Raw genomic sequence first — 27,715 nt, forward strand, 5'->3', positions numbered from 1 at the left:
TTTCCGGTATGAGCCATTTTGTTTTAATTTGTTATTCACACCCTTTTCAAATCAAAAGTTCAACAATACAAAAGCTTTTTTTTTAAAAAAGTTATCAAAATATATCGATGTCAGGTTAAAGAATGTTCTGATATCACAAGATTAAACGAGTGACAGATCACTAAACAGATTACTGTAGCAGAAAATGTCAACTACCAATTATCAGTTTTAATCATATTCAAGGAAGAGGGGCTATAGTGTTTTAGACACAGTCAACTCTTTAACCTTTAGGATCAAGAAGTGAGAATGGAATAAAAGAATGCAAAACATTACTACTAACATCACTCAGCCTCTCAAATTCCTCATGTTGTGGAATGCTATTCCTGGCATATGGCTTTCACAGTATTTGAACTTTAATCCAAACTAATACAATGAAGCCATTCTATAACTAACCATTTAATGTTTATAGAGAGGGTGTGTAGCACACTTTCAAATCTCCACCTATAAAGTGCATCACATTAGGTTATACTAGAGAAAGGACTAGTAGCATGACTCTTACAACAGTTTCATCTGATAGACAAGTGTGATTTAAATTGCAGTTACTGAGCTAAAATCAAGTTTGCTCACTTTAACGTTCTTCCTCTGCTTAAATCTGCACATTGAAGCAATGTTAAACCCATTTTCTGGCAGAACTATGCTACTACAGATCATGCAATACAACATTTGAAAAAAGGGAAGTCTGATGCTGAACCTATATATCCTTGGGTAGAAATGTACCTTTAGCCAAATGCAAAACATTGTGAAAAACAGTTACTTGGGGCATCATTGCAACATCCCACCTTCCTACAAAAACGTCAGATTCAAGACAGCGCAGGGGCCATTTGGCTCAAGTCCATTCTGGCTCTCTAGAGCAATCCAGCTCATCCTACTATTCTACTATACATCAATAGCCTTGCAAGCCCTACTCTATTCTGTTACCCGTCATCAGCAGCAGTCACAAGTTATTTGCGATCACTGTGCAAACAGTTTATTCCTCCCATAGTCCTGAAATCTTAAGAGTATGTCCATTCATCCTCATACCATCACTGAACATCTTTTCCTCATCTACCTCTTCCAAAATAACATCCTACTAATGAGATTTGAGAAGATTTGTAGCTCAGGTAGAGGTTCTGGATGTAGGCTTGCTCACTGAGCTGGAAGGTCCATTTTCATGAAATGTTCATGAAAATGAACCTTTCACCTCAGCAAGCAAACCTACAACCATAACATCCTATATACCGCCATCAAAAATCCTCCAAAGAAATTTGTGAACAAATAAAAATGGACAGTTTTGCAAGATTGCAAAATCACATCCTCAACATGGTCTTGCAGCCACAATCTAAAGACTGATAAGCCTATGGCATAAAACTGGCAAATATGAAATATTCACTGAGACAGTCAGGAGGGCTGAGTTGAGCAAAGGAAATGGAGCCATGATGTGCATTAAGGAGTGTTGGCTAAAAACAACAAAATAGAATTGATATATTTTGGTGGGTTCTCACTTTTCCAATCTATTGTAGCTGAAACAGTTGTAAAGTGACATAGCCATTGGATTTGAATGGTAAAATGGTATGTGTTACTCAACACATTATAACCTGCACATTTGAGATTTTACCCTAATAATGACTTTTAAAAATTAAATTGGATGCTGTAGGTTTGAGAAAATTACTTCCAAAATTTCAGTGTAAATGTGAGTCCAAAGCTTGGGAAATACCTACGTTGTGCTGATTTGCAAAGTTGTACATATTTCTACTGCTTCAAAGTCCAATTAAAATCCAGTTTTTAATAAAAACAATATCTATTCAGAATTCTGCAAGTGGAAGAGACTACCGAATTCATTGTTAAATAACCATGCCCTCTTAAAACAGGGTTAATGTATCTAGTCCATTTCAATTACCAAATGTGCATGAGCAGAGCTGATCTGTTTCACGGATTATCTGAACTATTTCAGGACAAGTGTCACATTTCGCCAAGATGCCAGAATCATGTCTTTCCCCACCCACTTAAATCATTGCTGTAAAGCCTAGTCAGGTGTCAGGTATTTAGAATGCAACATATTTGTCAAGTACGTGTGCAAACTTGAAACGATTGCAGTTGGTTACACTGTGCATCTAAGTCACTGTTCAACTGGGTTAAATTGACCTTCTCAGTGCCACCTTGAAGCAGCGTCAAACTCAAACTCCATTCAGAGGCCTGAAAAAGTTACCTTCTAAAACACAAAGGCCCAAAAATCAATGGTCTCTGGCAATCTTAACCTAGTAACTTTAATAATCACATGAATGCAGATATATTAAAATATTCCACATTTATTGAGCCAGCTATAAAAGCAAGACCTCTACAGATTGTTTCTTAAAACTGCTTTGACTAACCTGGTGTATTTGTGCAAACATTTGTTGAACCACATTCTAGACAAGTGCGTTAGAAAAATCTTCCTTCTTTGGTCTTTTTAACCCCTCCAAAAAAAAAAGGAAGAAATAGGAAGCATTCTCATTAGTACCTTTCTAAAAATTACAAGTGCTTGAGCAGTTTTAAAGTGGCTGAACCCTTCGCAATTCTCCCTTCTTCCCTCACCTTCCCAAAACAAAACTGACTGTGAAATATACCAAATACCCTATCTTCCAACTGGAGATGGAACAATCTGGTAATATTAAACTTGATTTTCCTTCAATGCTAATAGCCAATGTGTCTTAAAGGAACAGTCCATCTCCCGCCCAAAATCAAACTGGAAATCTTGTTTTCATGCAACCTTTTACAATCACTCACTTTACCACCACTGATTTGTTAATTCCAAGTTTTAAAAAAATCAGATCTATTTGAATTGGACAGCTTCGTGATCGGCAGTTGATGATTGATCACGCAAGATAATTACTTTTTCTTTTCAAACCATAAAATTTTATCATGTTCAGTTTCGTAGAGTAAATTCTCTGCTTTAACATCATTTGACTCATTTTAATCACAATGAGAATAAACCACAAAAGTAGGATGAGGGGGTAATGCCTGATATAAATTAAAGGTAAATTCTAGCAGGTCAGAAAGTTGCTTAATGAATGGTGCAGGTAGGTAATGGTCCAGTGTCAGCAAGACTCATTCGAGGAGCAAGCAGATGTCTTGATAGCAAGGAGAGAATGAAGCTCTCATCTGCATCCATCTGGTTTGACTACTCAATTCTAATCAGGAGAATAACTCCTTTTGTCATACAACAGCCATGTAGTTTTCACACTTGTTAAGAGGATTAAGGGGTGGGGCGGGGGTGGAGGGAGGCGAAGATAAAGGTAAAATGAAATTGTTTAATATAAGCAAATATGGGATGATGTTACCATTTACCAGGCAATTAGTACATTTCAAAACTAAGTCCTACTACATTTAAATTTCAGTTGGACCATAGGGGAATTGTTCTTCATTGAACAGAGGCCCACAGTAATACTTTCACAAAAAATGTGGTTACCAGTGTGTACTTCATTTGTACAAACTCTCATTCTAGCATGAGACAAACTAGAAAAAGATCTAAAAGATTCCACATTGCAACCCAATGGCAATTGTTTGATTTTTCACAGTGTAGGAGAAATTAATTCCAATATACCTCAGGTTTACCTATTCCAAACCTTACACTGCTAATTGTACTTCAAATGAATTAATCCATGTTTCAAATACAGCATTTACCATTATTTACACATGTATCAAATGCACAGGAAATATTTTTATGTATTGATTAGAACAAATTGATGCATGCAGTGATATTTCCTCAGGTTCACATTTACAGTCTTTTGCCTGCAACCCCAGTCTCATACCCAAAATGAAAGCAAAGCCTTCAGCATCTCCAGTCTCTGTGTAGGCTGGTCGTGACCAGACACAGCCAAGCTCGACTCCTTCCCAACAGAGCTTCAGGAACCAAGCACCCATTCTGCCAGAGACTGAAACAGGCTCCCAGTAAATGGGTAACAGCTGAGACATTGCACCTCAACACCCATCTCCAGCCTGTGCATGTTAAAACAATTAATACCACAATTGGTTGTGTGTGTTTTGCTTCCTTAATCTATTCCCGTCTTATACATATTAATGGCAATAAAATCTCTAAAAGGAAATTCCTAAACTTTATTGTGCGATTAAAAAAGAAACACAATGTAGGCTATGTTGCAAGGAGCAAAAAAAATACAGTATTGAAGAGATTCAGAAGCTTTTTTTGAAGAGTCTAAAAAGTTAAACTTTTTTAAAAATCCTCTTTCGAAGAAAAAAAACACAGGCTGTGGTTAAGTCAAGTCACTGGCTATCCTGGAACACCATTTCACTGCCATTGTAATCTGTGGCTTCAAGTTCCACACTGGACAAGAATTTCCGTGCTGCTTTTCTGCAGTTGTAATCCACAGTGGTTGTATAGACTGTCTTTGCATACTTTGGGTACACAATGATAGTGCTGCGGAACCTCCACGGTTTGTGTTGCGGCTCAAATCTCAGCTCCGTCTTGTAGTTCCGCCATGTGCAATTGGGAACGCAGATGACTGTCTGGCTGCAGGAATCAACACCCAGTGTGTGCTGGAGGAGTACATTGTTGACATAGTGTCGGTCCGAATCGTATTTCACAGAGGAGGTGTACCTGGGAACATGCAGACAAGGCACCTTTTATTCAAAACATTAACTTTCCTATACAAAACCAGCATGCCAAATCACAAGAGTCTTACACTGGATGGTAGCCTAGAGGAAATAGCCAGGATGTTACTACCGAGGAATTCGACTATTGGGGAATCAAACATGCTTGTTTCTATTTCTTACAAAGCTCTCCAAGGCACAATCTATTTAGGCGGGGGGGGGGGGGGGGGGGATAGTGTTTCAATTCGATGACCCATGAATGGCAAATCTAAAATCATCAGAAAATACATTTGTGACTACAGTAGTGCCTCGACTTAGGAACTTAATCCATTCCAGGACCCGGTTCGCGAACCGAAAAGTTCGCGAACTGAATCAATTTTTCCCATTGTTCGGATAGTGTAAGAATGCTTGGACGGTTATTCACAGCGCGTGCGCCAAAGACGAACTGAATGAGATCATGCGGGGCCCAAGAGCTTTTGCGTTCAACAAGCGCGTAGCAAAGCAGAACAATGAAACCACGTGGTCGCACACGGGCTTTTTGCATTCGTACCTTGAATTTCGTACGTACGTTGAAGCAAAATTTTACGTACAATCCTATTCGTAAACTGATTTGTGTATGAACGGGGTCGTTCATATGTCGAGACGCTACTGTACTTGGATAGAACTTGCAAGGCCAGTTCAGGAAGAGCAGCTTACAGTCCACCAAACATTTTAACAAAATGTCACACACAAATATCTTGCTTTAGAATTTGACCTTCTAGTTAAGATTTGTTCCAAGTCCTGGTGTGAAAAGGAAGTATCTGTCAATCAAAGGACAATGGGAATCATAAAGATATCCCAGCAAATAAACACTGTAGGTATTGGAATACCCAGTTTGAGACTTCAGGAGCAGTTAGTCTCAAAGAATGAGGGGGGAGGGATGCAGCAACCAATTTGTCAGCCCTATGTAACCAACTTATAAAAGGAGTGAGGGGGTTAGAGGTCAAGCTGCTGGCTGGTTGACCAGCCTAGGGGCAAAAGGGCAAAAACACTTGATCCAAGTCATTTGTTAAAAATATCTAGTAAAGTGGGAAACATAGCAGGAGCACACTTATTCCTTTTAAAATGGAGCTAACCAGGGACCCAACTGAAATTTTACCCAGAAGACTTACATATAGCAATGTAACAGGAACAGCCTGCCACATTTTATTACAAGATAGCTAGCAATAAAGTTTGGGTGACAAGGGAACCCATTGCTGCCAGGAGTTTGAGGTGTAATGAAAGCCTGGGTTCAAGTCCCACTTTCTCCAGAGATATGTAATAACTCTGACCAGGTTGATTAGAAAAATAGGTTAAAAACAACCAATCTGGTTTTGAGAGCGTACAGTCAGTCATACCGATTTAACAAAAACATCTAGAAAATGTTCAGTTTGTAATGCTGGGGGTACAGTGCAGAAATGGGATATGGCGAATTTGCTCATGGTGCCGGCTCCATTTATCAGTCCATAATAATCCCAACATGGATTTTTATAAAGGTAAGAGGAAGCAAAATTTGTATTGCTCAATTACAATTTTTTTCCCATTTTACCACTGGGGAAAAAAAAGCCCAAAACATCTCGCAACTCTAGCACCAAGCGTCATATTATTTACCTAATCTCCTTCGGTGGCAAAGGGTCCACTTCAACACCTTCTCCAAATGACGATGGCTGCAGCCTTGGCCCAAACCCTGTGATTAGGAAAGAGGAAGTAACTGGAGCGTCCTGCAACAAAAAACAAATGGCAAAAGATGTAAGCTTTGAGAGTTTAGTGTGGACAATGCAGCCTTATGAACCTCAGCTCCAAAGGCAGTCTTCAATTGAGTATCGTGAAACTCATGGTATTTGAAAAGCAGCAAACTCCATTCCTGGAGGGGGATAAAATCTCAAAATTTGCTGAACCTTAACTGAGATTTGGAATACAAGTGGTGTGGTAAATCAGTAAGACAGTAAATCAGTACCCCCAGCATTACAAACTGAACATTTGTTTTTAAATCAAGCACCTCCTTTCAGAGACCAACAGCTGTGTTTACAACCAGTTGACGTCAAAACCAATTAGTTGTTTGAGTTCCAAGAATAGAAATGTACTTGAAACTTGTGAATTTGTCTCCATCAAGAGGAAGAGTGTGGCCAACCATGATGACAGCCTTCTGAACTGACACATTAGTAATGGATAGTAAAGAGGTGTAAGGTGCAGTCAATGCAACTCAGCTCTAGTCCTGCAGCTGAACCAGCTGTCAACTGTATTTTAAAATGCTGAAAAAAATTCCATTCTCCTGCTCCAATGTCCACAAGGAACAGAATCCCAGTGATAGATAGATCAATACAAATCCTAGGACAGAAAGTGAGATGGCATTAGCCAGAGATAGTCAAATGCTGCTGTGACCACATACTTGCCACCAGAGACAAGTTAGTGAATGAATGCCAATGTTGCAAAACTGGTATCCAAACACTCAATAAGTGAGATAGTAGTGGTAGAGAGAGAAAAACAAAACAAGTTAACATTTTGGGCTGATAGCTTCTATCAGACAAGTGACAAGCAGCTGGTCAGGTTTTATTAATAGTTTTAATATAGACAGTGACGTTTGAATCAATTATTTTGGGAAGCAGATGAATTTTATAGAATTGAGTGTTCGCCCAACCCCCCCCAAGAGTAAACCTTGTTCATGAGCTGCTATCATTCACCATCAAATTACTGGATATGAAACAAAACTTAAATGGGAGTTAACATCTTACTGTGCGCTCAAGAGGGAAAGAGGACCCAAGCACCAGATAAACAGTACAAGCACTACCACTGGAATCTAAGGATGACCTAGGGCTCATCACCCTTTGAAAATCCTGTTTACGTGATATTTTGCAATTTCCAAAAGTGTATTCTGATGTACGGGCAGATCTTTTGCCGACTGTTTCCTGTGATTTATTGTTATCGAGACTGCATTTACTACAAGCGTAGAGTGAGTTTGTAGTGCCACATGTGTACCCAGCTGAGATCTGTTCTATTAGATGTCCTAAAACACTAAAGCTAATAAAGCAAGTGTGGTCACTATTGTAATGTGGAAACAAGACTGAATTTGGGCACAACAAACAGTCATGTGATAATAACTGGACAGTCTCTTTTTGAGATGTTGATTGGGAAATGAACTTCAAAATGCTTCCAAGAACTCCTTTGCTGGTCTTTGAACTGGTGTCATGGGATCCTTTACCACCAGAGGGCAGGCAGAGCCTTGACTTTAATATCTTATCCAAAAGACAGCACCCACAACGGTGCAACACTCCTTCAGTACTGTACTAGATTACAAGTAACTGGAGTGGGGCCTGAACCGACAACCTCATGACTCAGAGGAGGAGTGGGTATGCTACCAACTGAGCAACTGAATGGTCTAAATTCACAAGCCAGTGAGGAGACACTTACAGCTTTCTCCAGCCCAAACTTCTGAGGGAGGCTTGGGAAAGGTGAAAACACATGAAAACCATCATCAAGCAGTTTTTGCAGAGTGCATGCTTTTTGTGTGTGTGTATGGTTTTGCTTTCTTGCTCCTTCACAGGAGTCCCACAATATTTATATATGGAGGTTTTCATTCCCTATTTCTATTGAGCAATCACACCTCCACCCATCTGCTTTTGTCTCAAGTATTCAACTCACATTTCCATGAGGTTGGCTGTCACTGAACTTTTGCCCAAAACGTCAATTTTACTGCTCCTCGGATGCTGCCTGAACTGCTGTTCTCTTCCAGCACCACTAATCCAGAATCTGCTTTCCAGCATCTGCAGTCATTGTTTTTACCCTGTGACTGAACTAGGTAAGTAAATGTGTGTCAAGTCCCAATAGGCAGATTGTGCAAATCTGTTAAAAGCGGGAGGTCTGAAATGCCAGCATTTTCTTGTTTCACTGCCCATGTCTGCCATTCCCTTGTTTTATAAAGAGATCAAGCAATTAGTGCCAAAAACTCTAACCATTCTAAATTTTCACAGGCCGTAAAAACATTAATCTTTTATATCCACACACAACAATAATCGATTGCACAAGGCAGGTTGCCTTGTAAGGACTGTCAGGCTGTGACGATAATTGCCAGTCCATGTAATTTTCCACCCATCCCCTCTGTATTCACTCACTGACAATACACTATTAACTTAATTCAAAAGCGGTTTCTCAAGACAAAAACAGCTACCCTTGAATTTCCCCTTAATTACTAAGTTCCAGTATTCAACTACATGCAGAGTTGTCAAGCTACCTCCATAGGGACCTGTGTAAGCCACTTTGCTGCTGGTTGTTTCTAAATGTTGATAATTAAATAAGTGGTGCTTTCTCCCCCCTCTTCAAACAAGAAATAGGGGGTTACATCTCACCATGCTTTGGGCTGACAAATAGGAAACTCAACAAAAGTTTCTTAGAAGACAGAGGATGGTGGTGGTGGAGGGTTGTTTTTCAGACTGGAGGCCTGTGACCAGTGGAGTGCCACAAGGATCGGTGCTGGGCCCTCTACTTTTTGTCATTAACATAAATGATTTGGGTGTGAGCATAAGAGGTACAATTAGTAATTTGCAGATGACATCAAAATTGGAGGTGTAGTGGACAGCAAAGAGGGTTACCTCAGATTACAACAGGATCTGGACCAGATGGGCCAATGTGCTGAGAAGTAGCAGATGGAGTTTAATTCAGATAAATGCAAGGTGCTGCATCTTGGGAAAGCAACTCTTAGCAGGACTTATGCACTTAATGGAAAGGTCCTAGGGAGTGTTGCTCAACAAAGAGACCTTGGAGTGCAGGTTCATAGCTCCTTGAAAGTGGAGTCGCAGATAGATAGGATAGTGAAGGCGGCGTTTGGTATGCTTTCCTTTATTGGTCAGTGTACTGAGCACAGGAGTTGGGAGGTCATGTTGCGGCTGTACAGGACATTGGTTAGACCATTGTTGGAATATTGCGTATAATTCTGGTCTCCTTCCTATCAGAAAGATGTGAAACTTGAAAGGGTTCAGAAAAGATTTACAAGGATGTTGCCAGGGTTGGAGGATATGAGCTACAACGAGAGGCTGAACAGGCTGGGGCTGTTTTCCCTGGAGTGTCGGAGACTGAGGGGTGACCTTATAGAGGTTTATAAAATTATGAGGGGCATGGATAGGATAAATAAACAAAGTTTTTTCCCGGGGAGTCCAGAGTCCAGAACTAGAGGGCATAGGTTGAGGATGAGAGGGGAAAGATATAAAAGATACATAAGGGGCAATTTTTTCACGCAGAGAGTGGTACGGGTATGGAATGAGCTGTCAGAGAATGTGGTGGAGTCTGGTACAATTGCAACATTTAAGAGACATTTGGATGGGTATATGAATAGGAAGGGTTTGGAGGGATATGTGCTGGGTGCTGGTAGGTGGGACTAGATTGGGTTGGAATGTCTGGTGGGCATGGACGGGTTGGACTGAAGGGTCTGTTTTCATGCTGTACATCTCTACGGCTCTATGACTCTAGCTAATAATCTGAAGTGCGGAAAATGTCAGTTACCAGAATACACACATGCTGTCCATAACCAGTTTGAGGCTTAGTAATGCGTATTATACGTTCTCCAGGTGTTGACTAGAAAGGCAGCTAACTGGGCAAAGGGTGTTCACTTAAATTTACAAATCTTCTGTACCCTTACAGGGATGGAAAGAGAGGAAAAAAAAAAGAGCTAAACTTTAAAAAAAGCTTGATTACACGCATTTAGAATAAAGAGAGGAAAAAAGTAACTGGAACTGAAGATCTGTACCAGGACTGCATGCAGTTTCAGTACATACTCACTGTCAGGGTGGGAAGAAATAATTTCAAAAAATGGCTGTCACATTTCAATGCATGGAGTATGTAAAAACTTATAAACTGGCATTTTTGTCTCCCTATACAGAAGGGAAGATTAGAGATATTTAGGTTCTACATTTACAAAATGGAAGAGTGTGGAAACCTGTTCATAGAATGGGAAAGATAAATTCAGAGAACAACTTCAGTAAACCTTGATGGTAGAACGATGGGGTGGAAGTTGGAGAAATTATTCCAATTAGCAAAAGTGCAGTCCCAAATCATTGCACCCATTTAATGCAATGAATAAGGGTGGAAAGATGGTACAGAGGTTATGGTTGGCTTTCCTATATGAAATAATTGAAGATATCAGGAAATTAGGCAACATCACTCCTTTAACCACAATCTTGCATAAAAATTTCCACTGGCTTCACAATTAGTGATCCATCAATTTAAGGCCATCTGAGGCACCCAATGTTTGAACTTTCCCCAAGATTACTGTAGCACTTAACTCTAAAATGGTTTTTAAAAAACTGGTCTCGAGCTTAAAAATCTTCCCCTCTTCTTAACAGGATGCTTTACAAAGCCAGCCACACTACAAACTGCCCGGGCAACTATATGTTGAAACACTGTGGCCAACTGCAGCATTAGGCAAGCAGTTCTGGGACAGCTTCAGTTCCGGTTATTTGTTTAGTCTATTCAAACAGCCTGTGATGATTTTTTAAAATTCTATTTTTCCACATATTTCATCCCTGCATCTCCTTCCCAGGGGGAGGAAGAACTAGACCTGGTCTTTGCAAAAGCTCTTCCAGTCTTAACGATAATCAGGATAATGCTCCTGTATCGTATGACTTCATGACACAATCTGTGTTCATCTTTGTCTCAATTATATTTTTCTATAAATATCCCAATAAACTGCTCACTCCCTTCAAGGAGAAATTTATTGGAAAGTGGAATGGTTCAGGAGATTTGAAGAAAACAGAGCATGAAGAAAATCAAGTGACCTCACACATTATAAAACATGCCCTCATCTACAGTGCCCTACGAGTACAAAACATTTGAGACTACTTCACAGAAGTCAATTTTTGAAATACTTATGTAGGCAGTCAGTACCAACAGCATCCCAAAGAGGGATGAATGTGTAGCTAATCTGGTTTTGGTAGTATTGGATCAGGGAGTACTTTCAGCCACGTGTTGAACAATGCACATCCAAGCAGACAACACCTTCAAAAAGTCAAAAAGTTTAAGCCAAATTATGGATTCCACATTACAGTAGCTGTATGTTTACTGAGTAACAACTTTTGGAGATCCAATTGAAAGCTAATAAGATGGTATTTAATATGCTCGACTGAAAATAAACTACGGAAACAGATTCCCATGAATGCATATTTTAACCTCTATCACTGCACCTCCCACTTCATGGTGGTATTACAGCTCTCCATTATACTGTGGGTCTGACAGCAAAATTACATCCTGACAAACAGTCAACTAAGAAGGAGACATGTTTTTTGGGTGGTGGTTGGAAAGAAGTGCAAGGATGCCTGCCTTGAAGAAGTTTTCCTCCTCTCTCTACAAGAATCTCAGAGAGTCCCTCTCCCACTGCAACTCCCAGGTACTCTATGCTACTTTCTCCCCATCCCAACCCTCCTCTCACTTATCTCTCCATCCTTCAGGCTCTCTGCCTGTATTCCAGATGAAGGGCTTTTGCCCGAAACGTTGATTTTCCTGCTCCTCAGATGCTGCCTGAACTGCTGTGCTCTTCCAGCACCACTAATCCACGTGTGTATATGTGGCCTCCTGCATTGCAGTGGAACTACCCCAAAGGACTGATTGCCGTACTTGCCTTTTCACGGTTTGCCAATTCAAATCATCCACTTAAAACTACTCAAATGGAGAAAAATAAAAAAGGGAATTAAAGAAATTATGTTTTAAATTTACCAATCGTTTCATCAAGGAACTGGTTAGTTAACCATACCTGAAGACAAAATGGAGAGAAAAATCCAAGTTGGGTTCCATCAAATCTTTTAAAAGTGAAACCAAAAATTGAGTTGGATGAAGAATGTTTCCAGCATCTGCAGTCCCCACTTTTGCCTTGAATAATGGAGAGTTACACACACACACACACACAGAGAGAGAGACGGGGGTAGAGAGAAGTTTAGGGACCTCAAACCAGAATACAGATTGAATTCCCTGCCCGCAAGGGAGCTCGATGACATTTGCCTCGGGCAGTGACAAGAGTAACATATGACCCCCAGCGCCCTTGATTTCAGGGGAGGGGGAGGAACAGAAGATTTCCACTGATTGCTATTTAATGATTTCACACCTCCCACTTGCTAGAAAACCACACCTGAAATTGTTGGGTGAGGACTAATCAGGTTCAGCAGGGACACTGAAAACTCACCCCTCGTGTGTATCAGGACATTAAGTGTTACTACTAGATAACAGCACTCATGAAAATTGTACATTGGAATTAGACAAGATCCCAGAGGGGATTAGCAGCAAACAATAACTGGTGGGGAGCAGAAAAGGAACAAAACCTCACAGTACTGAACTAGTGTACACTGTCACATGCAGGCTATTCCTTTAACCGTGGAATATATGATACGTGACACATTATCTTTGACACTTTGCTGTCTGGGTTGGGGGATGGGACTAAGGCAAAGAAAATGCGTTTAGATTGTTTAGGTGAGGTAACAAAGCGATTGACAATCACTTGGTACATAAGCCCATGTCGAGAATTGGCAGCTTTTCAACATTGTTGAAAGAGCCACATGGACATGTTCTGCATGAATACCCGACTGCAAGAAAGAATCCACTGTGTTCCTCGCTTTTCTAACTCAAAGTTACAATGGTCAGTTTTAACAGCCACAATCTCAACTGGTTGAAATCAGCACTGACTTTTCTCAGGACTCTCCATTAAACACGTGGGCTGCAAAACCTTGGGCCCTTTCAGTCACCAAATTAGTGCACTTTGCTTTATGAAGTGATTGTTCAACAAACTACACGAGAAGGACTTTTGCCTGAAACGTCGATTTTCCTCCTCCTCAGATGCTGCCTGACCTGTGCTCTTCCAGCACCATATTCTTGACTCTAGTCTCCAGCACCTACAGTACTCACTTTCGCCCACATGAGAAATGGAGCAGAATGCGTACCTCAAGAAACACTTGAATTCGAGTCTGGAGATTAGAGTCGGGAGTATGGTGCTGGAAGAGCACAGGTCAGGCAGCATCCGAGGAGGTGGATTACATTTTCCAAATATGAATTTGAGCTTACAACAGGAGATTTAGTCCTAAAGGACAGTTCACTTGAATTTAAACCAAACAATCTGCACATCTCTCCACCCTGGAGGCTCCCTGCCTCCATTCCTGAAACATCGATTTCCTGCTCCTCGGATGCTGCCTGACCTGCTGTGCTTTTCCAGCACCACTCTGATCTAAACCCACATGTTTTGTTAAGAATGAAGACTGCATGAAGCCAAAGTGATCAGGCCATATAAGCCCAACCCTCAGTTTGAACTTTGGGTGCTCTCAGCTATGGCTTTAAATCGCCCTTTTTTTTGCAGATGATAATCGAAGACTCGGTCAGATATTCTAATTGCTCAGTACTTTCCAGTCACCTCTGAAAAATCATGAGCCTATGGACGTTTGGCAAGACGATCAGGTTGTCAACAGACACCTTTAGTAGCCATGTACCCTTTTCCCTCAGAGTTCCTCCAGCTCCAGTGCAGTCCAATTCCCGACAAGAGACAGTCCACTTAAACACAACGTTGATCGCAATTCTCACTGCAGGAGCTGCTCAGAATGCAGTGTTTAGATCACACAAAGACTTCCTCGGTTAAGAATGAGGCAGATATGAATCAAAAACGAGAAGAAATTAGTTCCAGATCAGCTAACTCCACGACAGAACCAACACGCGCATATCCGATAACCATTCGTAAAACAAACTTGGCATGTTGCCCTTTTTAAAAACACACGTCCAACCTAAAGAGCAACATGTAAATTCTCAGTAGCTGTAACAAAATTAAAAGAATAGTACAGTATGTTATGCTGCCAATCCCAGAGTGCTATTTTGATAAAGCAAACACACAATAAATGAATCTCATTTGTCAATGCAAATTTATCAGGAAATAGAAGCAAAATTTGAATATGCTCCGTGAATAATTATATTTCACGAAAGCCTCCAAAACAAATCATTTCCCATTTAAAGTACAATCCTAAAATATCATACATCAGAAAAAGCAACACTCACTAGCAGTCAGGACAATATTTACACAGAAACCCATTCATAGTTGGAACTGCTAACTTTAAAAAAAAAAATCATAAAGGCAACCCAAATTTGCTTTTGGTTTGACAAATGCAGAGGCTATCATCTTGCGTAGAATCCACACTTAATTTTCCATGGAACTTCTCCCATCCCTCCCACTTTTAAACTGCAAGGTCTTCAATCTTCCTTTGGTAATTCCCCAGCTGAGAAGGGGAAGTTATCAAAATACATCAGTACAATGTTTTTACACACTTGCCAAAGACAAGCAGAGTGTCTGCAATCAAGCAGCCACTACCCGGTTTTACAGTCAGTGCCAGAGCTGCAAACAAGTCTTAACATTCAATTCATGGGAGCAACTCCCCCCAATCACTAAAGTATCATCTAACAGCTACTCACACAGGCATAAAACAGTACCTGCATCTGCTCCATTTTGTCTAAACGTTGCATCGATATTTGGAGGACTGTCACCTAGCTCTAGGCAAATAATTCAAATGGATTCCTTTTAAGCAACATTGCAACACCATCACCACCCATTGCGTTTGGTTCCTGCTGTGGTCCCTCCCTGTTGAGGCCGAACAGTCTGGGCCATTCGCATTCAGAATTTGTTTTTATTTACAAAAAGGAAATGCTGAGAGAAAAGAAGGGCAAGTCCAGGCGTCGAGATCTGCCTCAAAACTTTCAAGACGTCAGGTCCTTTCCAGTCCCAACTCAGAAACTGCAATAATTGAGAGCACCATCAGCAGACACTGTTTCAAACTTATAACTCGTGTCCTGAATTACTGTCACATCTTGCTGCAGAAGGGGAAATTAGACTTCCCCCTATCAAGGGTAGGGAAATAAACTGGAGACCGTTTTAACCTTGATGCATGGCTTCCATAGCTCAGAATCCAGTGGACCATACCACCACCTCAGTCGGAAACGGAATCAGTAAGAAAGTAATGAAAAAATACTTGCATTTAAAATTAGAAAACACTCAGCTTCCAAGTGAGGTTTTGATTTCTATTTGAGTGCTCAAAGGCTTGGGGTTCAGCAGCTACCAGCCCCCCCACCTTAACATGTTTGGTAGGTTTTGAAAGTTTGAAAATGTAAAGAAAAACCAAAGATCTGCAGATGCTGGAAATCTGAAAAACAAAAGATTGCTGGAAAAACTCCGGTCTGGCAGCATCTATGGAGGGAAAGCAGAGTTAACATTTCAGGTCCAATAACCCTTCCTTAGTGTTTTGAATGTTTGAAGTTGGCCAAAATTACAGGAGTGTTTTACAACCTTCAATTGTATAGTGACTTTTGATGCTAAAATACACCGTGCTTTAGAGAGGCAGGATGAATTGATATTTGGTATCTCCTATTGACTGACAGTGTCTTAATTATTGCATCATCCTTTGAAAGTTAAGTAAAAGCCACCATCATCTGCCAAGCAATTGGAGTGGCATCTCTGCACCTTGGGTCACAGAACAGGAGTACAGCCAATAATTTGTGACTGCTCCTCAAAAGCATTTCATTATTTGTGAAACAGGGAGGGAAGTTACAAGTGGCAATCTCCCAAAAAAAAAGCAAAATGATGATCAACCAGTTTTGCTCTTCTCTGAACCTTTGTCCTGGGTGGATATGAAAGACCTCGGTTTAATGCCCATTCCAGAGAATAATGGCTCAGCCCTACAAGAGGATATTAGCCAAAATCATGGGCTGAAGTCTTGACCCAAGCTTGAATTTTCAAATTTATGACTCAGATCATAATTCTATTAGTTTCAAAATGGTTATGGAAAAGGAAAAGTCTTCCATAAAAGTTAAAAAGTTTTTAATTGGAGTGAGACAAATTTTAATAAGACAAGAACTTTCAAAAGTTGATTGGAGTGTACTGTTTGCAGGTAAAAGGACTCTGACAAGTGGTTGGCGTTCAAGAGTGTGATGATGAGTTCAGAGACATTATGTTCCTGTTAGAGTGAAGGATAAGGCTGGTAAGCTTAAAGAACAGTGGTTGAATAAAGATATGGAGGCTCTAGTCAAGAATAAAAGAATATTATTTTAGATATAGACAGCTTGGTTCAATAGAATCTCTCCTTCATTATAAAGAATGTTGGGTCAAAGAGGAGAGAGCAGATAAGGTTAAGGATAATCCAAAGATATTCTACAAACACTTCAAAAGCAAGATGATAACTAGAGAGAGGGTAAGGTCTCTTAAAGATCAAGGTCGTCATCTTTATGTTGAACACCAGGAGATGGGAGAGATACTAAGTGAATATTTCATGTCAGTTTTTACGACACAAAGAAAGAAATGGGAGTATAGAGAATGCAGATAAATAAACGATGTTTTAAAAATCATTCATAGTACAGAAGAGGTAGTTTGGGAGGTCTTAGAGAATATAAAGGTGAATAAATCTCTGGGACCAGATCTAAGGTATCCCAGCACATTGTGGGAAGAAAGGAAGGGAAATTATGACACCTTGCAGAAATATTTGCATCATCTATAACTACGGGTGAGGTGCCTGATGACTGGAGGGTGGCTAATGTTGTACCTTTGCTTAAGGAAGGTTTAACGAGAAACTGGGGAACTATAGAGCTGCAAGTCCGACTTCAGTTGTGAGAAAATTGTTGGAAGTGATTACAAAAGATAGAATTTATGGACATTTAGAGGGGCAATAATGAATTAGGGATAGCATGGTTTTGTGCAAGGAAAATCGTGTCCCACAAACTTGGAGTTTTTTTGAGAAAGTTACCAAAAAGATTGCTGATGACAGGGTGGAAGATGTTGTTTATTTGGATTTTAGTAAAGCCTTTGAGAAGGTTCCATGTGGCAGCCTAATTAGTAAAGTTGGGTCACATGGGATTCAGGGTGAGCTTGCCAATTAGATATATAATTGGCTTAACAACACGTGTGTAATGGTGGAGAAATTGCTTTTTAGACAGGAGACCTGTGACCAGTGTTCCACAGGGATAAGTTCTGGGTCCTCTTATGTTTGTCATTTGTATAAATAATTTTGATGAAGATACAGAAGGCATGGTTAGTAAGGTTGCAGATGACATCAAAATTGGTGACAGTAAATAATGAAGAAGGTTTTCTAAGATTGCAGGAGGATCTTGATCAAATGGATCAATGGGCTGAAAATTGGCAGATGGAGTTCAATCTGGATAAATGCGAGGTATTGCATTTTGGGCAAACAAACAAAGGTCGGGCTTATACAATTAATGATAGGCCTTGGGTAGTGTTAGAGGGGGAAACACTACCCAAGGCCTTGGGTAGTGTTAGAGGGACCTAGGCGTGCAGGTATATAATTCTTTGAAGTTTCCAATACATATACACAGGGTGGTTAGAAAGATGTTTGGCACACTTCATTGTTCAGTCAGAATTGGGAAGTCATGTTGAGGTTGTACAGGACACTGATGAGGCCGCTCCTGGAATAATGTGTCCAGTTCTGGTCACCCAGTTATCGCAAGGATATTATCAAACTGGAGAGGGTTCAGAAGAGTTTTACCAGGATGTTGCTGGGTAGGGAAGGTTTGAGTTATAAAGAGAGGCTGGATAGACTGGGACCTTTTTCACTGGAGCACAGGAGGTTGAGGGGTGACCTGATAGAAGTTTATACAATAATGAGAGGAGGAGGCATATTTCTAAGGTGCGAGGAGAGAGATTTTAAAAAGACTAAGAGGCAAATTATTTTACAGAGGGTGGTTCACGTGTGGAATGAGCTTCCTGAGGAAGTGGTGGATGCAGGTACAATTAATGTTTAAAAGACATTTGGATAGACACATGAATAGGAAAGATTTGGAGGGATCTGGGCCAGGAGCAGACAGGTGGGTTTAGTTTAGTTTGGGATTATGTTCAGCATGAACTGGCTAGACCAAAGAGTCATACAGCATGGAAACACAGTCTATAAGCAAGCTTGCTTCTAAACTGACCCAGAAATAAATTGGAAAGTTAAAGAAAGAAAAACAAAATTACCTTCCACAATCCTATTCATTTAAAAAGGAATTGGTTTGGGGGGGGGGGGGGGGGGGGGGGAGCACTTGTGGTGTGGGCATCAAGAAACTAGGCATTACTCACTAAATTAATAGGTCTAATTTGCAGGGCAAGTGGGCTCTATAAAACTGGAATATTAGAAATTATATACAAAGATTCCCTGTATTCCAAGTTGCTGGATTGTTCCCAACAGACTAGCACAGTCTGGAATGATACCAAAGAGCCACCCCAGCAAGGTTATTTGCACAAAGGTAACATATTTCACAATGAATTCAATGACAGCAAAATGGTCAGTTGAAACAGCAAGATTACCTCTTGGAATCAATAAATACTATAAAAGCAACTTCCTTGTTAAGGCAACTCAACTTATTAAATCTGGTGCAGATCCAAAACTTCTACTTTTTTTTCATAAGTTTCTCCTGTCCTGGTGTATCAGTTACCGAAACTGGCAAGACAACCAACATTTAATACTCTTTTCTCTCTTTGGGAGTGAACTGTGGCCTCATTGTTAACACACTTCCCTCTGAGTCAGAAACTTGTGGGTTCAAGTTCCCACTCTAGATTGCAAAACCAAGATGACATTCCACTGGAGCACTGACGGAGTGCTAGTCTGTCAGAGGTGCCACCTTTTGTTTACTTTCCTAGATGGATGTGCAAGATCTCAGGCAGAGAGCCAGTATTAACCAAATGGACTAAATGACAATCTGCAATGATGGACTGACTAAATCCTTTAATTCTGAGATTATGGCAAGTGCTCTATTCACATGCAAGATTTGTTTCTCAATCATCCCTTTGATTTTTATCTGTTAGAGGTAATCTTTACCACTCAAATAAGATTCACAATTACTCAGACAAAATTGAACATTGGCAGGGCTGAGCAATTAGAACTTAAATTCCACTGCCAGTGAACAGATCGAGACTGGCAGAATAATTTCACTTTTGATCAAAGCTGGAATCTCTCTTGCAAAGAAATGGCAAAACATCTCCACCCTCTTTAAATACCTGGGCGTTTGCATTCCACTACACAGGGAGTGTTCCTAAACCTTTATAAAGTATTTGACAACAATTTTTAAAAGGCAAATGTGTTCAGCAAGTTTAAAAGCAACATTTTCAAGACTGTGTGGGAGGATTAAAAATAAAGTTACACAGAAAAGTTTCAACAGGCAGAAAGACTGTTCCTCAGAGTTGAACAATCGTGACTTTGTGTGAGTGTATGAACCAATGGATCTAGTTCAACAAAATTCAAAATAGCCCACAGAACGCTGGGATAGAGACAGGTCTGTGAAACAAAGTAGAAATAAAGTGAAGTGGATTGAAGCAAAATCTGACTGTAAATAACATGGCTCGTACTACAGCAACACCACAGGGTTTTGACAAAATTCCAAACAACATACTTACAATCAATTGTGTTTAAACGGTGTTAAAATTAGGTAAATGGGTCTTCACAAAGAGTGGCAGAATTTCTCTTCCCCTTTATAGATTCAGTGCGAGAGAATGAGTAATACCACTCATCTTATCCATTCTGCCCCAATATCTCTCAATATGCAACCCATTTAGATTACACATGAAGGAAGTGTCAACAAGGGACAAGGATTGCCAGGATTTTATTAAAAGGTGGGGTGGCAGTAGTGGTTGGGGAGATGGGGGAGCTCTGCCCTAAAAGGAAAAAGAACAAATTAAATTAAAAATAGACTGGGCTGCAACCCAATGTCCTGCTGCTGACTTGTGGCATCCAAGTGATACCCAACACTTGGATCACGATCACGAGGGACATCAGGTGCTGGACAGTCAGCTAGTCCCCTCCCAGTGCTTTGTAGATACAGTGAACAAACACCAAATCGATTTTTCTATCCGGGTCACGTCGCCAAGAGATCTAAAGCCAATTTAGATCAAATACAGGCGATCAAACAAAGTAAATATTCAAATTCCTATTTCCCAAAAACTAGGGAAAAGGGGAATTTGTAGATACTGGAAGGATATGACGAAAGCGGAGATCGAACCTCCCTCTTAGTCATAGAAGTTACACTTTCATAGCAATTCACTGGCTGTTAGTTTATATTCTGGTTGCTGCCACAGTCAATATTCAGATTCAAATAAACAATCCAGTACAGATCGGAGTTTCAGCTTTTTTTTGTTTGCAGTTGGACATCCAGGTAATTCTTCCATTTGCTTAGCTCTGGGAAATAACATAATAAAATATTGCAGACCCTAACTCTGGTTTCAGTCTGGTAGAGCACATTCGATTTTAAAAGATATAATTTCTTTTAGAGTCAGATGTACAGTATGGAAAGAGACCCTTCGGTCCAACCCGTCCATGCCGACCAGATATCCCAATCTAATCTGGTCCCACCTGCCAGCACCCAGCACATATCCCTCCAAACCCTTCCTATTCATATACCCATCCGAATACCTCTTTAATGTTGCAATTGTACCAGCCTCCACCACTTCCTCTGGCAGCCCTTTCTACACATGTACCACCCTATGTGAAAATGTTGCCCCTTAGGTCTCTTTTATATCTTTCCCCTCTCACCCTCAACCTATGCCCTCTAGTTCTGGACTCCCTGACCCCAGGGAAAGGACTTCATCTATTTATCCTGTTCATGCCCCTCAATTTTGTAAACCTCTATAAGGTCACCCTTCAGCCTCCGACACTCTAGGGAAAACAGCCCCAGCCTGTTCAGCCTCTCCCTATAGCTCAAGTCCCCCAACCCTGGCAACATCCTTGTAAATCTTTTCTGAACCCTTTCAAGTTTCACAACATCTTTCCCATAGGAAGGAGACCAGAACTGCATGCAATATTCCAATGGTGGCCTAACCAATGTCCTGTACAGCCACAACATAACCTCCCAACACCTGTACTCAATACTGACCAATAAAGGAAAGCATACCAAGCGCCTCCTTTACAATCCTATTTACCTGCGACTCCACTTCAAGGAGCTATGAACCTTCACTCCAAGGTCTCTTTGTTCAGCAACACTCCCTAGGACCTTACCATTAAGTGTATAGGTCCTGCTAAGATCTACTTTCCCAAAATGCAGCACCTCGCATTTACCCAAATTAAACTCCACCTGCCACTTCTCAGCGCATTGGCCCATCTGGGCAAGGTCCTGTTGTAATCTGAGATAACCTTCATCACTGTCCGCTACACCTCCAATTTTGGTGTCATCTGCAAACTTACTAACCGTACCTCTTATGCTCGCATCCAAATTATTTCTATAAATGACGAAAAGCCTTCATTCTGAAAAGCAACCCCCCACCACAACCCTCTGTCTTGTACCTTTGAGCCAGTTCTGTATCCAAATGGCTTTTATTTTAGATACACTCAGGAAGCATGCCCTTGATTCACTATGCTTTCCACAAAGGTACCAAAACACACACCCATTGAAAACAGACAGAAGTTTTTGTATGAGGCTGGCTCCTGGTTCATCAGTCGAATGCAAAGTATTGTGCATCATTTTATCTTGACCACATGAAGGGAGGCAGAAATCGCACAACCCAGGCTTGCAGCATAGCAAACTGTCCCAAGGTGCGTCACACGAACGTTATACATGAAGTTTGACAAAACAAGAGACATTAGTACAGTATGTTCAAGGAGGTAGATTTTAAAGAAGTGTCTTAAAGGCTTTACATAGGACCGGAGGCCAGCACTGTAGTACTATCTAATGGCACTGCTGACAAAATAGGCAATTTGTCAAAGGTTTTAATCTTGTACTCAAGACATTTACAAGAATACTAATGCACAGGGCACCAACTGTACACGAGTGCTGTTTGGTTAGTAAGTGGACTCTGATCGATAGAGTTGTTGCCATGGGGAATGCAGTTAGATGATGACTGGCAGTTTTTATATTTATACCAGACCGATTGATGCCTTGAGAAATTAATCAGATTAACTGTTGTCTATTTAAGTTGAAACATGGACAATGTGCATATGAATTCTGTTTGCAAAATACCCTTCCAATGATATAAGAGCAACATCTACAGCATTGAGACACCGAGTTTCAGCATGGATGGATGAGATTAATTTCCTCTATGCTGCAATAACTCCATGATCATGACAGATTACATTAACCTAAAGTGAAAGTTTTAATTTCCAGTTGGTAATAAGGACAGTGGCCAGGCTATTACAATTTGATCAAATCTTTCAGCTGAGGCAAAAAGGAGAAAAAACTAGGTCCCTTGCTTACTATCACTATCCAGTGATTCTAGTTGAGGTATGGATTGGGTTTAACTATGACAGCCTTAGATCAATTGACCACCAAGGCTCACTGTCCCAGCCCACTGAAAAGGCCCACTTGAACCAGATACTTGGGAAGCTGCTGACAACAGTGCATCATAACATAGCAACAACTGACTCTTAGTTGGGAAGATGGCAATATCAGGTGGTGGTGGTGGGATGGAAGAAGTCAGATTGTTGACTTATCATTGAGTTCAAAGACTTAAAATACACAACTCAAGACATTAGCATTTACCTAATCAGTGTCCCAATAACAAATTCAGATCCAGAAAGTTTCCTATTGGCACCTATATTAGTAAGCATGTATGCTAAATGGAGCCTTTGAAGAAATCAACAGCTTGTATCCACCAGTTGACTGAAACAGAAGAGATCTTAAATATCTTTTATTTTTGAATGGGGGAAGCAGAAAGTAAAAGGGAAAAAAGAAAGTCTTATAACCAAGCAACCTCTATTCTGCACAAAACATTCCCATAAGATCAGCCAAGAGCCCCTCCTAGGGGTATGGTGAGGGGCTACTGCTCATACTCCATAGTAGAGATGGATATTTTCCAAAAATCTCAGATTCCTGTTACCAGATCTCTGGGTAAAAATAATTTCATCCACAAAAAAAAGGAAATTATGTAAGATGTCACAACCTGAAAACTACAATTTTCCAAGTCAGTGCATCAACATTACCACATACACAGCAAAAGTGTTCTATTCTACTGCAGAGGATCACTCTTCACAAAGGGGTGTAAATTCCTCCATTCTCCACAGCAGCTAGAAACCAGATAACATTTAAAAGGATTAAGGATGATTGTTTTGAAACATACAAGATTCGGAGAGGGCTTGACAGGGTGGATGTTGGAAAGATGTTTCCAATGGTGGTGGCAAATCTTGAGGGGGGGGGGGGGGGGGGAGATGTAGTTACAAAATAAAGGGACACTCGTTTAAAACTGAGATGTAAAGGAATTTCATCTCTAAGGGTAACAGTTATTTGGAATTTTCTATCCAGAAGGTTGTGGAGACTAGAGCAATGGTACTGTTTAAAGAGGTGGTGGATAGTTTATTTGAAATATTGAGGAGTTTGGGCTGTGGAGAGACAGTTGTGGCCTAGGGCAGATCAGCCATGATCTTGTTGAATAGTAGGGCAGGCTCGAGTTCTGAATGTCCCACTCCTCATCTGATTTCATCGATTCTCAGGAAGAGTGACTACACTGGAGGTCAAGATGCATTTGGAAATTCTTTTTTCATTTGTGGGACTTGAGATCGCTGGCTGGACCAGCATTGATAGCCCATCCCTAGTTGCCCTTGAGAAGGTAGTGAAGAGCTGCCTTCTTGAATTGCTGCATCCCACTTGCTGGAAAGTGACCCACAATGCCGGTAGGGAGGCAATTCCAGGATTTTGACCCAACAACTGAAGGAACGGCAGTATATTTCCAAGTCAGGTGGTTGGAGGGGAACTTGCAGGTGGTGGTGTTCCGATGTATCTGCTGCCCTTGTCCTTCTAGGTGGATGTGGTCATGGATTTGGAAGATGCTGTCTGAGGATCTTTGGTGAATTTCTGCACCTGACAATGGATTCAGACTGGTCAAACATTTTCAGGTCTTTAGAAAAAAGTCAGGGGGGGTGTTTTCAACCAACTCAATCTGAGCTGGATAAGAGACAAACGGAGACTGCACTTTGTTAATCGCTGCTCCATTCCAAACCTCCCCAAACTGGCCGGAACTGTTACAAACAGACTGAAAGGTGAGCAAGCAACACTTTGGGTGCTTAGCCTCCAGCAGGGACACCAAGGCATTAGGACACAGTAAAAATAAAATCAAAAAAACCCTCAACACATTGAGACTCTTGCCTCAAAAAACCCAAAGCAGCTTTGCCCATAGCAGCCACTGTCTGGGGAAAATTGGCATTTTGAAAGCAGAATGGTAAGTAGCATCATAACGTAGATCGGCAGAACCTGAGTTGTTCTCATGTTGGCTCTTCGCATGATTTGGCAAGTGGGGGGGGGGTGGAGTTAGAGGTAGCTGGTTTGTGAAGATTAGAATGGTGCTGGAAAATCCCTGATGAAGGGCTCCTGCCTGAAAGATCGATTTTCCTGCTTGTCGGATGCTGCCTGATCTGTGCTTTTCCAGCACCACTCTAATCTTCACAAACCAGCTACCAAGGAAACTGGGAAACTAACTCCATGTCTTCTCCCACCCCCCACTAATGTTGACTCTGACCTCCAGCATCTGCAGTCTTCACTTTCGCCTCGCTGGTTTGTGAGGTAGAGTGAGGACAAAAGTGTGTGGGCTCAAACCCCACATCGCTGAGGTCACCACAAAAGGAGTCTCCTTCTCAACCTCTCCCTTTGCCCAAGGCATGTGCCCTTCTGGTCAAACCACCATCAGTTGTCCGTTTCTCCCAGAGACCAGCCCTCTGGTCTGGTAAGGAGTATGGCAAATTTATCTTGACATGCTGGCTCTTATTATGGATCAGAATAATGGGAGATCTTTCAAATCAACACAGTTTCAGCTGCTGCTCTCAGTCTCAGAGACCAGAAAGCCGGAGTCAACCGGTTTGAAACAAACAGGTCGGTGAAGGAGGGCTTTTGCCTGAAAAAAGTCGATTCTCCTGCTCCTGACTGGCTGTGCTTTTCCAGCACCATACCCTCGACTCTGATCTCCAGCACACAGTTTCTGTGAGGGCGGCTGTTTCACAACCGCTGAAGGGAGAGGCCAGGAGGTGAAAGCAAGTCCACAGATTCATGACTGACAGAAACACGAACAACATGTTGCAACTCCCCAGTGACCAACTGAGTCACTAACATTCACGATGCGGCACAAAACGTTCCGTTTACCACCAACCGCCTAGATTTCTAATTCAGCTATGGTTTGACATGATTCGAGACAAGATCCAATGCATTGATAAATTGGCAAGTGACACGTGTGCTGTTGGCGAAATATAACGCACGCACCCAGGAGCAGTAACCCACAGCAGCGCCTGTCATTACCCACCAGCCCATATTACAGGCAAACCCCTACCCCGCCGCCCCCACAGACACACACAAAGTCTCTTCTGACATTGAAACTATACGGTGACCACCTTTCCAAAAGGCTACAGCCGGCTCGCCCAGAGATTTTTTTTTTTACGCGCAGCAGTCCTCCCAGCTTCCTACTGCATAATGCAAGAAGTTTATAAACTCCACGATAGGAAAAGTAATCAGCGACCCCTCCGAGATACACGGCCACCACAAACGGCAAGGCTCGATCCATGGTACTTCTCTCAAAACATACTCTTCATTTAAACTGAGTCACAATGGGCACCAACTATCCCCCATCCACACAAACCACAACGAAATTGAGGAAAGGCATTTTAAAATAAGGTACAGCACTTCCTAAAATCTGATCAAACAACTCTCACAAAATATTTAAGTCTCCGCTTATTTTTGAAAAATGTTAAATCTACGATACATCCACCTTGTTCACGACTTCAAGATTATTTTCTTAAAAATAATGACATTTATATAATGAAACCGGTTCAGCAGCCTTTGCTTTAATTCCACTTAGTTGTATTAACGTTAATAATGAAGCCATCAATCAGCATTTGGGGAAAAATCCTTGCAAATGAATTTTCAACCTGCAGTACCAGCCCCTCAGTTAAACACGGTGAGAGAGGAAGGAGTGCCGCTGCTGGAATCTGTACCGAAATCAGCCCCATCTCCCTGCACACCCCGGTGTTCACTGTTTATACCCACCGTTTGTAGAGACGGTCCTCTTCTGAGCGGGAAACCGACGTCTTCCTGCTCCAGCAGCCGGTTCTCTGCAGCTCCCGGGGACGGCAGCCAGACGCTGGGCGTGGGACTGGGGCTGGGGGGAAGCCCGGAGTCGGGACTATCCAGGACCCGCTCGCCCAGCCGCTTGGGCTCCACTAGGGGACCAGATACCTCCTGCAGGCTCAGGCTACCCACCATCGCTGCTTTCCGATAATCTCGCACCAAAACACCTCTCGTATACGCTTGTGTGTATAAATGTGTTTTAAATTAAAAACCTGCAAAATTAATACTGTGATAGAGTAAAAGTCCAGTGGCCTGCAATTCTTTATATAATAATAAAGTTCTACAAAGTAACCTGGAATTCAACTATTAACTGCTAAGGTACTCTGCCCTGTCAGCTGTGTGTCTGTCCCTCTCTCCCACACGCAGACCTGAATGCTGGTATGTAAATGCTAAAGCCTCACCAAAGTCAAAACTCCTGCCCGCTCAAAGATTTCATTGTTTCTGCAAAGCTGCTGATTAGAGAGAGAGAGGTTGAAGGGAACGCCTACACGTCGGCACATTGGTTGGAGCTCGGGATGATGAGTGAGGCGGGGCGAGGGGAGGAGGCAGAGGGAATTGAAGTTTGAATTTAGGACAACCCAGAACAAACTTTGCAAAGTCATCTGAATGGCCCGTTGTGTGCTGCTGGCTGGACCGCCCCTTCACCTTCGCACGGTTTAACAGCCGCCTGCTCGCTGTAACATGACTTTATTTTAAAAGGCCAATGTGGTGTCAGGACTGAATATTTATAAACCCAGGTCGGGTATGTCTGTGTGTGTGGTGGTGTGGAAATCTGCCAACGGGAGGAGAATGTGGGATGTGTTCTAATGTGTACACAAACCGCATCGTCTTCACTTTAGTCGGAGGGTGGAAGATGGGGGTAATGGTCAAGGTTGAATTTTGAAACCTGTCAAAGTGAGGGAGTTGGATTTCAGGCTTATTTCGCCTTGACTTTGTATCCGGCACTTTCAGGTCAAGTTAGACCTGTAGGAAGTGGTTTGAGTCTTTGAGATGGGATGAGCAGACTAACCTATAGTAAGTCCGTTCGGCCCTTCAAACCTGCCCCACCATTCAATCGGGTCACAATCAGTTTGGGTTCTGAATT

At 41.5% G+C, this 27,715-nt stretch overlaps 1 protein-coding gene across 1 annotated transcript; it reads right to left on the reverse strand.

Annotated features, from left to right (window-relative positions):
• Positions 1-27,067, reverse strand: rflnb (refilin B). The gene is made up of 3 exons (XM_043718339.2): positions 26,551-27,067; positions 6,232-6,341; positions 1-4,609 (listed from the first exon to the last, which is right to left on the reverse strand). The coding sequence occupies exons 1-3, from the start codon at positions 26,764-26,766 to the stop codon at positions 4,276-4,278; spliced, it is 660 nt and encodes a 219-aa protein (XP_043574274.1). The 5' UTR covers positions 26,767-27,067; the 3' UTR covers positions 1-4,275.
• Between the last annotated feature and the right edge of the window lie 648 nt (positions 27,068-27,715).

This window comes from Chiloscyllium plagiosum, unplaced genomic scaffold, assembly GCF_037043375.1.
Source record: "Chiloscyllium plagiosum isolate Xiang-an unplaced genomic scaffold, Cpla_swu_hap1 HiC_scaffold_31, whole genome shotgun sequence".
NCBI classification, from domain to species: Eukaryota; Metazoa; Chordata; class Chondrichthyes; order Orectolobiformes; family Hemiscylliidae; genus Chiloscyllium; species Chiloscyllium plagiosum.

Coding starts and splice junctions, on each gene's coding strand:
- rflnb (XM_043718339.2), bottom strand. CDS start 26,766: ATGGTGGGTAGCCTGAGCCTGCAGGAGGTATCTGGTCCCCTAGTGGAG. Junction 6,342..26,550: donor GAGGACCGTCTCTACAAACG/GTGGGTATAAAC, acceptor TTTTTGTTGCAG/GACGCTCCAGTTACTTCCTC. Junction 4,610..6,231: donor TTGCCACCGAAGGAGATTAG/GTAAATAATATG, acceptor GCATGTTCCCAG/GTACACCTCCTCTGTGAAAT.